Here is a 16,160-nt window from a genome sequence, read left to right on the forward strand (position 1 = left end):
CCAGCCGAGGGAAGAGGATGACTTGAAGGTTGCGAACCTTAGAGTCAGATGGATGTGTGCTGACGTGAACGTACGTTTGATATTCCATTATTCCCCCTGTATGTGTGTGTGTGTGTGTGTGTGTGTGTAAAAACACGCACTCGTATATGAATATATAAAAGGTAGAACATTGGAGATTTAGATAGTTTTTATACATAAAGGAGATACTACAGTAGAGTATATATCAATACGTTTCCACATCTGTTCCTGTGTGCACCTTCAGCTCTTGAGGAAGATGAATAGCTTGTCCATCCATCAAGACCGAACGACTTAATGCTTCGCCAAATGTGTCATCAAAGACCGAGACGTAGACAAGACTCCTCCTCCGCAGGAGGACGAAATCAAACGAACTTTTCTCCAGAATACGTGAGTCTCTCCTACCTTGGGGGCTGGTTGGCTGATCTGCTGCCAGCAGACAGACACCCGCTGGAAATACCAGACGATCATTACGTTGAAACTCCCCACCGCCCACTCTCTTCCCACGTTTTCTCTTCCTTCTCCCTGTCCCCCCATCCCAATCCCTCTTTTCTCTTCCTTTTCTCCAATCCTTCTCTCTCTCTCTCCCTCTCTTTCTCCCCAAATGTTTCCTTTTCCTTTCACCTTCCCTTCTTCTTTCCTCTTTCTCTCTTTCCTCTCCCTTCCTCCCACCTCTTCCATCTTACTGCTCTCCCCTTCCCTTCCATCTCTTTCTTTCTCCTCTCTCTCTCTTTCTCTACTGTCTCTCTCTCTCTCTCTCTCTCTCTCTCTCTCTCTCTCTCTCTCTCTCTCTCTCTCTCTCTCCCTTTCCTCTCTCACTCGTCGCTCTCAAAGGATGTGGGTCTCCCAGCACCCCTCTCCTCCCTGTCCACTGCCTCGTATTTTCCATTTTCTCATTGCCTTTCATTCGTCCTCAACCATGGACGGCAGAGTTCTATATTCTGGTGATGGCTGAGGTAATGTTGGTGATGGCTGAGGTAATGTTGGTGATGGCTGAGGTAATGTTGGTGATGGCTGAGGTAATGTTGGTGATGGCTGAGGTAGTGTTGGTGATAGCTGAGGTAATAATGTCAGTGATTCCTGATATAATGTTAGTTAATGGCTGAAGTAATAATGTTAGTAGTGTTAGCTGAGGTAAGAAACAATATTGGTGATGGTTGGGAATATATATATTAGTAATGGCCGGGTATTGGTAGTGTGTTTGTATGTTTGTATCCCATATACACATCACGTGTTCGTGTGTGGAAGGAAAAAAAAAAAACTGCGGTTGTGTGCATCATCATGGTCAACAACGAGAAAAAGCCAAAGAGAAGAGGGAAGAAAAAGGCAGGCTTCCATGAGCGGAAAAGAGGAACCAAACAGCAGGTCATGAGGTAGGGTTGCTTCTCTGACCTACCCGGGTGACGTCATGTGAAGGGTGGGGCCTAGACATGACTGATGGTTAGGTAGTTAGTTTACTGGGTTCAGAGCCCCGCCCTTTCCGATGACGTCAGCCGGGTTGGTCGACGTAGCAACCCTACCTTACGATGTGCATTTTGGTGCCTCTTCTACTCACGGTACGGACGGAGAGACATTCTGCCTCCATTGTGACTGACGAGCGCACATAATCAATATATATATATATATATATATATATATATATATATATATATATATATATATATATATATATATATATATATATATATATATTTCTTTCTTTCAAACTATTTGCCATTTCCCGCATTAGCGAGGTAGCGTTAAGAAGAGAGGACTGGGCCTTTGAGGGAATACCCTCACGTGGCCCAATTCTCTGTTCCTTCTTTTGGAAAATTAAAAAAAAATGAGAGGGGAGGATTTCCAGCCCCCCCGCTCCCTCCCCTTTTAGTCGCCTTCTACGACACGCAGGGAATACGTGGGAAGTATTCTTTCTCCCCTAACCCCAGGGAGGAAAAACTTATGAATTATTACCATTCTTTGCTTTGATCTTCATATATATATATATATATATATATATATATATATATATATATATATATATATATATATATATATATATATATATATATATATATTATTCTCTCAAAAGCCCAGTCCTCTGTTCTTAACGCTACCTCGTTAACGCGGGAAATGGCGAATAGTACGAAAGAAAAGAAAGAAAAAGTTAGTAATGATTGAGGTAGTGAGTGATACTGAGGCTTAAGAGGAACATTGTGCTTCGGTGAGTAGTGGTAGTAGTAGTAGTAGTAGTAGTAGTAGTAGTAGTAGTGGTAGTAGTAGTAGTAGTGGTAGTAGTAGTAGTAGTAGTAGTAGTAGTAGTAGTAGTAGTAGTAGTAGTAGTAGTAGTAGTAGTAGTAGTAGTAGTAGTAGTGGTAGTAGTAGTAGTAGTAGTAGTAGTAGTAGTAGTAGTAGTAGTAGTGGTAGTAGTAGTAGTAGTAGTAGTAGTAGTAGTAGTAGTAGTAGTAGTAGTAGTAGTAGTAGTAGTAGTGGTAGTAGTAGTAGTAGTAGTAGTAGTAGTAGTAGTAGTAGTAGTAGTAGTAGTAGTAGTAGTAGTAGTAGTAGTAGTAGTAGTAGTAGTAGTAGTAGTAGTAGTAGTAGTAGTAGTAGTAGTAGTAGTAGTAGTAGTAGTAGTAGTAGTAGTAGTAGTAGTAGTAGTAGTAGTAGTAGTAGTAGTAGTAGTAGTAGTAGTAGTAGTAGTAGTAGTAGTAGTAGTAGTAGTAGTAGTAGTAGTAGTAGTAGTAGTAGTAGTAGTAGTAGTAGTAGTAGTAGTAGTAGTAGTAGTAGTAGTAGTAGTAGTAGTAGTAGTAGTAGTAGTAGTAGTAGTAGTAGTAGTAGTAGTAGTAGTAGTAGTAGTAGTAGTAGTAGTAGTAGTAGTAGTAGTAGTAGTAGTAGTAGTAGTAGTAGTGGTAGTAGTAGTGGTAGTAGTAGTAGTAGTAGTAGTAGTAGTAGTAGTAGTAGTGGTAGTAGTAGTGGTAGTAGTAGTAGTAGTAGTAGTAGTGGTAGTAGTAGTAGTAGTAGTAGTAGTAGTAGTAGTAGTAGTAGTAGTAGTAGTAGTAGTGGTAGTAGTAGTAGTAGTAGTAGTAGTAGTAGTAGTAGTAGTAGTAGTAGTAGTAGTAGTAGTAGTAGTAGTAGTAGTGGTAGTAGTAGTAATAGTAGTAGTAGTAGTAGTAGTAGTAGTAGTAGTAGTAGTAGTAGTAGTAGTAGTAGTAGTAGTGGTAGTAGTAGTGGTAGTAGTAGTAGTAGTAGTAGTAGTAGTAGTAGTAGTGGGTCAGAAAGAGGATATCCTTCTGAGGACGAAAGTACACAGTAGCGTTCCATTACACTCCCTCAGCGTTGTCTTGTCCCCTACTAGAGTTACCTCACTTGTGTTACCTTATCTACTATCACCAGCTTCGCTGTCCTCTCCACCAACGTTATTCACGTCACCCGTCACAAGCGTTACTTCTTCCCCTTCACCGAGATACGGAATCTGGCCTTTGAACATCGAAGCTAAAACTGAAGGGAGCTGGAGGAGAGCAGACAGAAGAATGAGACGACGAGGTACAAAGTGTGTGTGTGTGTGGAGTGAGGGAGGAGGGGAAGCGAGAAGCGCATCCCATGAGAGCCCCCCAAAAAAGTGGGTAAAAGACGGAAGTGGGAGAGAGAAGGGCACGGAAGAGCGGGGAGAGGCCATCGAGGTTTTTACGTAATGATCGTCCAGCATTTCTGGCTGGGGGTAACCAAGAGACAGATCAGCTGCCGTGCGACTCACATATTCACAGGCGGACCTAGGCTTTTTGCTGGTCGACTGAACGAGTCTTAACTCTCTTGTTTCTGTTGCTACATTAGGAAACACTAACGAGAGCTCCGGTGAATTACACACCCGAATATGCAGGAGTGTGCGGGGCATGCATGGAATAGAGTGAATTGGAGGGATGTGGTATATAAGGGGTGAAGTGCTGTCAATAGGCTGAACCAGGGAATATAAAGAGAAGAAAGCATTCTGCCTACGTATGTCGTACAAGGAGGCTGGAAATCCTCCTCCCATGTATTTCTCTTGAAAATGAGGAACACGGAGGAAATACCCAAATGAGAATCTTTTTTTCCCTCTGAGGTTCAGTGATCTGTTCTGGAAGCTACCTCGCTCACGCAGGAAAGAAAGGAAGAAAGAAAAGAAGAGAAAATATATATATACGTATCCAGAATTCCCACTGAGTCTGTCAGATGTTTGCTGTGTGATTAGGACAAATAAAACACCATCTATTCATTATATTATACATGTTTCGTGTTATTAACTTCATTACAGAACACCAAGTATACAAAACTGCTTAACCCCCTGCTCCACCGCGCCAGTGCGACAGCTGTGGTACAGCTGTAGATAATAGAAGTGCAACTGTGCCGACTATGGTATAGCTGTGACCAGCTGTGACCAGATCTTATGTGTCACCTAATGACATCAACTGGTTGATGGACGAGTGATGCCCTCGTTTTTCATGCATAATGTCCTTCGTCTCACTTACGTACAGAAGCCACGTGATTGTAGACTCTCCCAGTGCCTATGTGACATCACCAATCACTCTTAGGTCTAGGTGACGTCAACAGTGGCCTTGTGGACGGTACGAGATGTCATCCACAACCCAAAGATACTAAGTGACGTCATGATTCACTTGCAGACGCTACGTGACTCATACATAAGTCACAACTAAGGCTGTTGGACAACATCGGCATTGACAGATTTGACGTGATAAGGACCAGCTCCTATAGAAGCTAACTGATATCAACTGCCCTTACGGAGGGTATGTGACGTCACCAACCCATGCAGTGGCTGCATGACGTCATCATCATCCTATAGACGGCAGGATGATGTGAATCATAGCAGGCTCTGAGATCCTCCTTCTGAGGACCACCTCCACCTTTTCAAATTCGTTTACCTCCTCCCCTTTAGGAGTCAACCCATGAGATGAGGGAAGGAAGGGAGGGAGAAGAAGAAGAAGAGGATGAAGGAGACGAAAAAGAAGGAGGGACTGACTATTCGACTGTCGAGTATAGAGCAACATCTGGAAGCTTGTGTTGGGGTTGTCTGAGGGCGTGAATATGGAAGCTCACAGGAAAAGGACTCTCTCTCAAAGGAATGGGAAATGAAGGAGAAAAACTGAGTCAATACGTAAAGCTTTATCAGGAAGGAGGAGTAGAGGGGTATGGGAACAATGAACAGGGAATGAAAGTCGTGAGCTAAGTCTGGGAGATAAAAGAGGAGGAAGAGGAGGAAGAGTGGGAGGTAAGGGTGAGGGAGGGAGGCGGTAGAAACGCTCTTAGACTCGTCCAGTCCTCCCTGTTGGATGGCTGCTTCATGGTCCCCTGATGAAAGACGTCAAATAACTTTTATCAACTACAGTAAAACAGAAAATTGATGTATAAAGAGTTTTTTATTTCCATGTCAAATACCATCAAAAACAGTTCTGTTTGTTCGTATGGAATCAACTGAAAAGGTTTTGTATTCCTATATGAGAAAACAAAAGGAAAAAGAATTTATCTTCCATGAGACAAAAATGAAAATAGATATTTTTGTTTAGAAAAAAAAAAATCTTTATCTGTGCACAACCCGCTACAGCAAGAGAATAAAAACAGATACATAAGTGTTTATGAATATACGTAACCTGGTGCATGTATGAAGCAAATAAAAAAAGAAAATAACATCCAAAGATCATGAGGAGAAACAATTATCTTTAATCAGGGAAGGTCACTTTTACCTTGTGTGTGTGTGTGTGTGTGTGTGTGTGTTTGGGTGGGTGTGATAAACAGAAACAAAGCTATGTAGTATTTGAGGTATGTATACCTAAACTAATAAACCTTTAGTTATCCAATTATCATCCACAGAAACAAAGGTATATTTTCTCAAACCACTTTGCAGTGACTTAACAGTTCACCTAACAGTCTCATTTGCAATAACATTTCTTTTTCTTTTTCTAAAGATTGAAAAAACTTAATAAAAACTTAACTTGATTGTTACTCCTGAATGATAAACATCATATTACCGAGTTCCAAGTCATCCTAAGTTTTTACTAGTAAGACCCATGTCGTCCTTACTACACACCACCAGACTCTCAGTCACCAATAATGAATACCACTCAGCATCTAGCCAACCAAAGCTCACCAAAGAGTGAGGTGGAGGCAGAACACCACCTGGTCATGTCTGTGGCACAAAGTGCTTACCTTTCTGGACGTGGACGCGAACGGACGCTGGGTGTGAGCCAGGCGGAACGCAGGAGTACATGCCCGAGTCCCCAGGTCCTACTGCAGACACCACAAGACGAGTCGTCGTCTCCCCGCGCCCTTGGTCGATCTGCCAGAATGATTGGTAAAGGTTAAGTTAGAAGCTATTTAGTAAAGGTTAAGGTAGAAGCTAGTTAATAAAGGTTAAGGTAGAAGCTAGTTAATAAAGGTTAAGGTAGAAGCTATTTAGTAAAGGTTAAGGTAGAAGCTATTTAGTAAAGGTTAAGGTAGAAGCCATTTAGTAAAGGTTAAGGTAGAAGCTAGTTAGTAAAGGTTAAGGTAGATGCTAGTTAGTAAAGGTTAAGGTAGAAGCTAGTTAGTAAAGGTTAAGGTAGAAGCTAGTTAGTAAAGGTTAGGTAGAAGCTAGTTAGTAAAGGTTAAGGTAGAAGCTAGTTAGTAACGGTTAAGGTAGAAGCTAGTTAGTAAAGGTTAAGTAAAGGCTAAGGTAGAAGCCAGTTAGTAAAGGTTAAGGTAGAAGCTAGTTAGTAAAGGTTAAGGTAGAAGCTAGTTAGTAAAGGTTAAGGTAGAAGCTATTTAGTAAAGGTTAGGGTAGAAGCTAGTTAGTAAAGGTTAAGGTAGAAGCTATTTAGTAAAGGTTAAGGTAGAAGCTATTTAGTAAAGGTTAAGGTAGAAGCTATTTAGTAAAGGTTAAGGTAGAAGCTATTTAGTAAAGGTTAAGGTGGAAGCTAGTTACCCTAATTTAGCTGGTCTACAGATGGACTATGAAGAGTCTAGACATACCACCAACTACCTGTCTCCGTGTCACAGTAGTTATAGTTTGAGTTAATTAGTGGTCGTTGAGTACTGCTGTTCTTGTTAGACCAATATCTTTTTTTCAGAGTAAGCTCACTTGCACTTAATTTAGAGTTAGTTCATAAGGTGTAAGTTAGTCAAGGTTGTAGTGAATGAAGTAAATAAATCTTGAATACGCTTCCTGCATTATTTACTCACTGACCACTTCAAGAAAACCCAGTCATTATATGTTGCATCATAATGATTTGAGCTAGGGTGAGTGTAGATAGATTAGTTTAGGTTTAGTCATTTCTACATTAGCTAAATAGGAATACCTAGACTGGGATTAATCAGTCCACAGACAAAATGCATTAAAGGACTTTTGGCAGTGGGTAATCAAGGGACAAACAAAAGAATTGTTTACCTCAGGGAGCAACACAACATGCTGACAAAATGTTACTTTTTTTCTTTTCCTCAGCTTTCATCCTGCCCCAGAGGTTGCTAGCTTCTTCCCCTCCCCACAGTTTATACTTCATCTCTCCCCAAGTCTTTATCCCCAACCCAGCTCTTTCTCCACTCATCCGATGCAAACCTTCTCCACACCTTTCTTGTCCAAATATATCTTGCGTCAGGAAACTCTTTCACCTACCTTCCTTTTCAACAAAAGGACACCAAAACCTAGAGGCTAATACTGCCCCTAGTCTTCACTTTCACTTTCCCCAAATATCTACACTAAAGTTAACACAGACCTTGGTCTTTACTTTTACCCCAGTATTGTAGCAACACTTTGCCAGACCTACCTTGAGGTTCACACCTCCCCTGGGGGAGTTGTAATCAATGAGATTGGTATCATGATACCAGTAGACTGGAGTTGATGGGCCGCTTGAGGATGTAACCAAGCAGGTCAGGGACAATGACGAGCCTTCCTCAATGTACAGCTCCCGAGGACCCTGAATCTGCACACGGAGGTGACCTGTGTGATGTTGGACAGTTGAGAGAAATTTGATATATATATATATATATATATATATATATATATATATATATATATATATATATATATATATATATATATATATATATATATATATATTCCTATGAATCCACGGGGAAAATGAAACATGATGAGTTTCCAAGTGCACTTTCGTGTAATAATCACATCATCAGGGGAGACACAAGAGAAAAATATAAATCAGTTGATATACATCGAAGAGACAAGGCTAGGACGCCATATATATATATATATATATATATATATATATATATATATATATATATATATATATATATATATATATATATATATATATATATATATATATATATATAATATATATATATTGATTATAGTGGTAAAGTGAGTGGTCAATGTTTTACCTGATTCTGGTGGTGATGATGGTGCAGGCTGTGATAGTGTTGCAGGTGGTTGAAAGGATCAGCTGATGAATGAAACAGATGGTGGTTCAACTGGTAACAATGGTAGAGTAGTTGGTAACAGCGATACAGCTGGCGACAGTTATACAAGTGAGTAAAGTAGTCCAGGTTACGCTGGTGTGATGTGGAATGCTTAGTGGGTGGGGTCAGGTGGTGCAGGTGGTGACAGTGGTTTAAGGTGGTCTACTCAGGTGGTGACAGTGGTTTAAGGTGGTCTGCTCAGGTGGTGACAGTGGTTTAAGGTGGTCTACTCAGGTGGTAGTAGGGGTTTAAGGCGGTCTACTCAGGTGGTGACAGTGGTTTAAGGCGGTCTACTCAGGTGGTGACAGTGGTTTAAGGTGGTCTACTCAGGTGGTAATAGGGGTTTAAGGCGGTCGACTCAGGTGGTAATAGGGGTTTAAGGTGGTCTACCCAGGTGGTGACAGTGGTTTAAGGTGGTCTGCTCAGGTGGTGACAGTGGTTTAAGGTGGTCTGCTCAGGTGGTAATAGGGGTTTAAGGTGGTCTACCCAGGTGGTGACAGTGGTTTAAGGTGGTCTACTCAGGTGGTGACAGTGGTTTAAGGTGGTCTGCTCAGGTGGTGACAGTGGTTTAAGGTGGTCCACTCAGGTGGTAATAGGGGTTTAAGGCGGTCTACTCAGATGGTACTCACCGTCTTTGGTGGAGGCCGTGTTGTTAGCCACAAACACCTTGGGTTTGGCCGCAGTCATCTCCCGGCCGCCATCTGCAGGTGATAAACAAGACATGTTAAACACACACACACACACACACACACACACACACACACACACAACTTATCCATCTCATCATCTCAATCGCAAGTCCTTCTTAATGAATAGTACATAATGAATAGTACATAATGAATAGAACATAATGAATAGTACATAAGGAATAGTACATAATGAGTAGTACATAATCAGTGAAACAATTATTATCTTACACTTTGGTTAGCACGGCAGCAAGTTTGACCCCAGTCTCGAAGTCGAGGCTGCCAAACCCAGCGCTGCAAAATTGATTCCCACCAAAGAAGCAGAGTTGCATGCAATTGCTCCACATTAAGTAGATGGGAACGACTTTCATCACTGATCGATTGATAGATAGATAGATAAATAGATAGTAAGATATCTTGTTTTAAGTTACTGTTGATAAGATGAGATTAGAAACGACAAGATATAATAGTAACATTGATCAAACCACACATTTCATATTTCTGAAATACATTTCATCTTCCAGGAAGCAGTAAGTAAGGGAAGAGTAAAAACAGCTAGCAAAAAAAAAACTCTTTGTTCTCAAAATAAGGAAAAATCACAACAAGTTTTCGAATCCTCAGATGAAGTTGCATTTCTGATTAGAAAAAGACACGTAGCGTTTTGTTTTGAAACAGAAAAAGACATCGTTGCATTGTCTAGAATTACAGAAAAATACAGCAAATCATGTTCTTGTTTCCTGTTAACTGGAAAAAGAATCTCTTTGCAAGGAGTGTAGGTGCTGTGTGCTCTCTCAACCCAAGAGACGTGGATTCAATACCTGAACCTAGGTCAGGAGGGAGGGAGGGGCTGCTGGCAGGCGGGTGTGTGTGCACAAGGAACTGGTCATTCCCTGACATCAAAAGACCCACTGCAAGACCTCCCGCCTCGTCTGCAAAGACTCCTGACTCACCAAGAGTTTCCTCTTTTTAAAGGAATGGATAATCTGCAGCGCTAGTCATTATAAGTTAGAGTCTGCATACTTTCTTCATCTCAGACTTCAAAAAAAAAGGAAAACACAGTATATCCTTCACAGTCCAAGACAAGGAGACTGTAAATCCCTACTTCACCGGATGCTACGGTAAAGTTAAGATTATTCTTATTCATATATAGCATTTCCCTTTTCCCTTTTAGTGAGAAGGAGGTAAAGGGGGAAGGAAGAGACGGAGAAGTGAAAAGTCCAAGTCCACCGAGATGGGACTGAACCCAAGGAGCTAAAAGAATGCTTTACAATAGGAGGTCGTTTGGTGAAGAGAAGGTTGAGATGGGGGGGTCTTGCACTGCCATTGGTGTTGTTATTTAGCATTGACAGCATCAAAGGCAACAGGAGTATCCTCTGCCATAAGTTTCATGGTTCACATTTTGCAGTTTATGTTACGTTTATTCATTTCTCTTCTCATTATGAGTTTGCTCGTCTAAGTAACATAAGATAATCAGGTTCTGTGAGGTTCTCTGTTCGTGGTGCAATGACGTGTCGGTGACCATGTAAGGATTTTCTCCTAGCCAACAGGACTCCTTTTATATCTTTATATATATATATATCTTTATATCTTTATATATAGAATAACCCTTGTGAAACCTTATCCTCAGGGTCCTCTCTCGATGTAGTTGTCTAGATTCATCAATATTAAAAACAATTCTTCTCAGCAAGGTGGCGTAAGTAGAGCATAAAAAGAATGAGAGTTCAGTGACTTTTGGATTGGCTTGCCGTGCTAGGAAATGTTGTAGTGTCAACTCTTGAAGGATTGGTATGTCAGCATACGAAAGCTGTGAGACTGACTGGCAACTTTCTCGTTTCGTTGTGATATTCTTGTGAGCTGTATGTCTGAGAAATGTCTTTGTACTGATCGTGTTAGCTTCTGTGAAATAATTCGTAAGCATTACTTTTTTGGAGCCATATCACTCAGTGCTTCCGTCAGGATTGTGTAGTGGTAGAGAAAAATGCAAAACTTGCCGTTTTGTTTTACCAAAATCTGAAAATCTTATAAGATGACATGAAGTTTTGATTGTCGTACATCACAGTGCTGAAGGTGTCGACGTCAAATGATTTCAGCTCATTATTGAAGCTCAGTATCTTCTCAGCGAGATCCAACACTTTGCCTGCTTTTACACAGCCTCCATTTCTCTGATGAGCTCACCCTAGTTCCTCTTTAGATTTTTAATTAAGCTTCTGGCAGAGCGAGGTGTTGTTTATCCAGCATTCGTCTGCGTTGACTCACTCATCCAGCCGCTTTCACCGAGCTGATTAAATATTCGTGATGTTCCTACAGCTTCTAGGCTACCTTCGCTGTGCTAGTCTCTGGCAGGCCTTAGGCAGAAGGACAGAACTATAGGGAATCTGAATTCATATCATCATACCCGGAAAATTGCTTTTCTGCAGAGTTACTTCACTTATTGAGCCTTCCTCTGCCTACCGGAGATCTAAAATGAAATGCTGATAGTGTCGCAACTATTGGGTCTCCTTCCTTCGTGGTCAGTGATCATGGAAGACGGGAGTGGGCCAATAGTGAGTGCTTGCTGAGGGTGAGAGACACTGTACACTGCGCCAGTATGTGTATATCTTACAGACATTTCGAAGTCTGGGTCCAGGTGTTGTGTGTCGATAACAATAATGACGCTGTATGTTCTGTCGCCCTTGATAGCTGGCAATGCTACGGGTAAGGTATGAGGGCCAGCCACTTACCTCCACTATTATTACATTAGCTTGAGAGTGTTAAAGATAAAGTCGATGTGGCGGTAAGGAAGTGGAGGCAATATACCATGCAAGAAGTGCAGGTGATCCTACGGAAAAATGGAAAGAAAATCAAGTGTGAATGAATGGGAAAAAAACTGGTCATTGGACGTGGAAAGTGGGTGTAGCAGCTTTCAGAGGTGTCTGTTTACCTAGTGTTTACATCACTACACTGCCTGGCCTGCACACTAGATATGATTTTTATATCTTAATGAATTTTGGAGATGAAACTATAAGCTATAAGATGGCACTTACATACATCACATTGATTCACTTCTAGATATTAATCAGGTGGAATCAATAAAATTAAAACTCGGTCGTTAGCGCTAGGAGGCAGCACTTTTCAGTCTCAGTTGTGGCTGAAGAAGGAGGAAACCCTAAGAACAAAGAGAGAAGGAAGATATTTCCTTAAGCAAGGAAGAAGGAGTTAGGATCTACTTCCTATGTAGTCTCTGGCAACAACATTACGAGCAAAAGTCCCTTTCATTACTCAGAACAAAGGCCAATGGCAAAACCCCTCTCTTTTCTCTTCGATACACACACACACACACACACACACACACACACACACACACACGCACACACACACACACACACACACACACACACAAAAGAAAAGATAGACGCTATATTCGCCCATAAGAAATAGTGAAGACCCCACTCCATATCAAACAATAGTTCATCAGTACAGAACTCTTTCAATATTATGGACTCCCGTGGTATAGCGGTTAGCGTCCCCGACCGTGATGCACTCACGGCTCACCCAGGGTCGAGAGAATAGGTTCGAATCCTTGTGGTGGCAGTCGGTCCACAGTCAACCTAGTTGTTCATCAACCCGTAGGGGGTTGGTCGATAGAATGAGTACCTGGCTCAGACTGGGGCTACAGTTGCCCGTGGTGTTTCGGCTAACATAATAAAAAAAAGTAATCTAAAGACACTTTAATACCTATTCATGCATAACCCTCTATCCACACGGAAGGAAATACAAGTTGTATGTCTGTAGAGGCTGTTCTTACGTATCATGACTCGATGCCATGACCTCTCTCTATATCAGTTTGAATCTTAAGCAAAAAGAAATATAACTAAAGACAATGAATGTCGAAAAAATTTGAGAAAGAAGACGAAAGTAATTGTAATGATGAACCAAGTAGCTTCACTTGGGTTATCTACAGGTGTGCAACTCTGCTAATGGCTCAAATGAGGGACCATAATCATAGTTTAGGTGGGGGCATCTACCTGTTAATTAGGTGAGGGCGCCTGCCAATGGCTCAGGTGACTATGTGGTAATGTCAAACTTACAATGGAATACAAACATCATGAAGGTTTGTTTACTGTCTCGTTTGAATCAACCCATTGTGATGTACACCATCTTGTGAGGAACGTTCTTGCTTGTTCTTGCTTGTTCCTGCTCTGTGTGTGTGTGTGTGTGTGTGTGTGTGTGTGTGTGTGTGTGTGTGTGTGTGTGTGTGTTTAAATGCATGCTTGTATTGTGGACGAGAAGTTCTTCACTGGACAAGTCCCCTCACCTTGAATGTTCTCTGCTGTTATACGACTTCTTAAACTTATGTATGCTGTCTGCATTAACCATTTCCTCAACTCATGTTCTTGTCTTGACACATATCAGCTGGTGCTTGATGAAGGTATCAGGGGCTGTGGTGAGCGTAAGTCAAGAATATTCCCCCCTACGACGAGTGGTTTGGGTCTAAGAATATTCCCCCTACAACCAAAGGTTTGGCTCCAAGAATATTCTCCCTCCACGACCAGTGGTGTGGCTTCAAGAATATTCCCCTACGACCAGTGGTGTGGCTTTTGAGTTACTAAGCAAGTTGTACCTCCCTTCTCCGTTGGTTGTTACAACCTGTCCTACATTTTTGCACCAAGTAAGAGTCATAATCATAAATGAATATCTATAATCTGCTTTGATATCATAACTGAATATTTGCATGATACAAATAGACATTTCAAAAAAAATATCTAAGTGGACACTGATTTTAAATCTGTAACAAAAACGTAATTGCATTAATGTCATCATTTTTTTTCCTGTTACATGGAAAAATTATAATTCATTTTTATGTTTGCAGAAATTTCATTTTCACACTTTGCCATAGGAATAATACTAATGATAGTTATAACAACTTAATGACTTTCTTTTTTTTTAATGAATATCTGAAATTACATAGTGCCAGGGAGAGATCTTTTTATGACAATATGCTGCTCCGTAAGTTGAGAGAGAGAGAGAGAGAGAGAGAGAGAGAGAGAGAGAGAGAGAGAGAGAGAGAGAGAGAGAGAGAGAGAGAGAGAGAGAGAGAGAGATGAAGGAAAGGAGAAGAAAAAAATATATAAGATACAGAAGAAATTATATTTCTAAAGAAATATACCAGAGACAAGACAGAATAAGATGTAATAAGAAAACACTTCACGAGCACGCTACGTCCAAACCACCAACGTAAAGCAAGACGGAAGAATTAAGACAGGACACAGAGTATCATCTTAAAAAAAAACCATGAAAATCTAGAAATAAGAAAACGAAAATGGTCTCTTCGATCATCGTAAAAATGACTCAGATTTCCATATTTTTGCCGAGTGTCAGAGACTTGGAAGTGGTGCAGGAATGTTTCAGTGATGGTCTGTGTTTAACACAGGGGGAGGTAACCATGGAAGACTTAGATATTCGCTAATTGTTTCAGCCAAAAAGATTTCACGAGATGAAAGCGCGGATGAAATTGTTCATATGAAGAGTTGATCGTTAAGTTCCTGCCTTACTGAGAAGCGAACTGCACCACGGAGGGTGGTAAGTGGTGAAAAGTGGTTCGTTAAATCTGTGAGATTTGGAGCTAGTGTGGTGTTGGGTGGCAGGGCGAGAGAGATGAGAGGCAGGAAAGGGTGCGAAAAGGAACGAGAGAGAGAGAGAGAGAGAGAGAGAGAGAGAGAGAGAGAGAGAGAGAGAGAGAGAGAGAGAGAGAGAGAGAGAGAGAGAGAGAGAGGGTTCATATGTAAGTGAAGATATATAGATGAACAGGTCAGTTATTTCATATCTGTTGCCCTAAGACTAAAGACTATACAGCATTTTGATAATTAATGATTATCCTATAAGAGAAGGTTTAATTTACTTGATACAGACTTTCTTTTGCTAAACTGCAATATATATGGCTTGTCGTCACGTGGAATAATCCTACCAAACTGATGGACGTAAGGAGGTAGTTAAAACGTTCATACTTCACAACTCAAAACACTTCATTGTAACAATGTTTGTAACGTAAGCTATTCCCTGTGGCGAAAATATTCTTCTAATATCAGAGATCTTGCAAGATATGGTTCTATAACCGACAGTCAAGTCATGAACAGTGAACAATACAGAAACTTCTTCAACCCACAGGCCAGTAATAATAACGGAGAAGTATCCATAACATATATTATACTCCACAGCAAGAATATACCTCACTTATATCAAACAGCCATCACCAATAGCATCACAGGAAACAGCAGTCACTAGTGTCATCAGCAATACTTTTAATCAGCAATCCTTTGGAATAGATATTCATTTTCATCATTTCCGAAGATGGATCTTGGTTAGCGAGCACAACGGTATCACTAGATGAGTGTGAATGATTCAAAAAATATCTTACTCTCAGTCATTAATCTCCAATCAACGATTCTTGATACAAGAACTCCTTCCAGCCATGAAATAGTTATCAGATTTTCATAATCAAACATACAAATCCAGTCGACATTATAGGCTGACCCTACTGTAAACTCCCTCCAGCCATGAAATCGTTATCAGACTCTCATAATCAAACATATAAATCCAGTCAACATTACAGGTCTACCCAACTGTAAAGCCACAAGTGGATGAAACTTCCCACTCCAGCAGCACCCAGCGTCCACCGCACTTCACCACATACGACACAACGAACTCAATTCGGCAATGAATGAGGCTGTTTGTGGCATATTTTCATACACCCACTAGGGGGAACTAGAGTGAGTGAGATTGCCCCTCTCTCGAGAACCGAACACATTTCTATGGCAAGTGAATAGTTCCCTTAAAAGGATAACGACCATGTAATTTTTTTCCCTTTTAACAAAGGGGGAAAAGGAGTTTTTTTCTTCTCAGTTCCTTTGAATTCTGTTATTTTCATGAGTGTTGTCGTCATGGTTGGTTATTTATCAAAGCAAGAGTGAAAAGTGGCCGAAGCGTTTGTTGGGTTTAGTGCTATGATTTTGATATGTTAACATTGATCTTTAAAATAAATGTTAGCGATAAGTTTGAATGGAG

At 40.8% G+C, this 16,160-nt stretch overlaps 1 protein-coding gene across 1 annotated transcript in view; it reads right to left on the minus strand.

Moving 5' to 3' along the window:
* Nucleotides 1-4,234: 4,234 nt before the first annotated feature.
* Nucleotides 4,235-16,160, minus strand: part of LOC139748174 (zwei Ig domain protein zig-8-like) — a 48,418-nt gene continuing 36,492 nt past the window's right edge. Inside the window, exons 6-9 of the mRNA XM_071660934.1 lie at nt 9,063-9,134; nt 7,779-7,951; nt 6,187-6,316; nt 4,235-5,331 (exon numbers count right to left, since the gene is read on the minus strand). Of these exons, the coding sequence (XP_071517035.1) occupies nt 4,922-5,331; nt 6,187-6,316; nt 7,779-7,951; nt 9,063-9,134 (785 nt within the window). The 3' untranslated portion in view covers nt 4,235-4,921. The remainder of the gene's footprint in view (nt 5,332-6,186; nt 6,317-7,778; nt 7,952-9,062; nt 9,135-16,160) is intronic.

The sequence above is a fragment of the Panulirus ornatus genome, chromosome 73 (assembly GCF_036320965.1).
Source record: "Panulirus ornatus isolate Po-2019 chromosome 73, ASM3632096v1, whole genome shotgun sequence".
In the NCBI taxonomy this organism is placed as follows: Eukaryota; Metazoa; Arthropoda; class Malacostraca; order Decapoda; family Palinuridae; genus Panulirus; species Panulirus ornatus.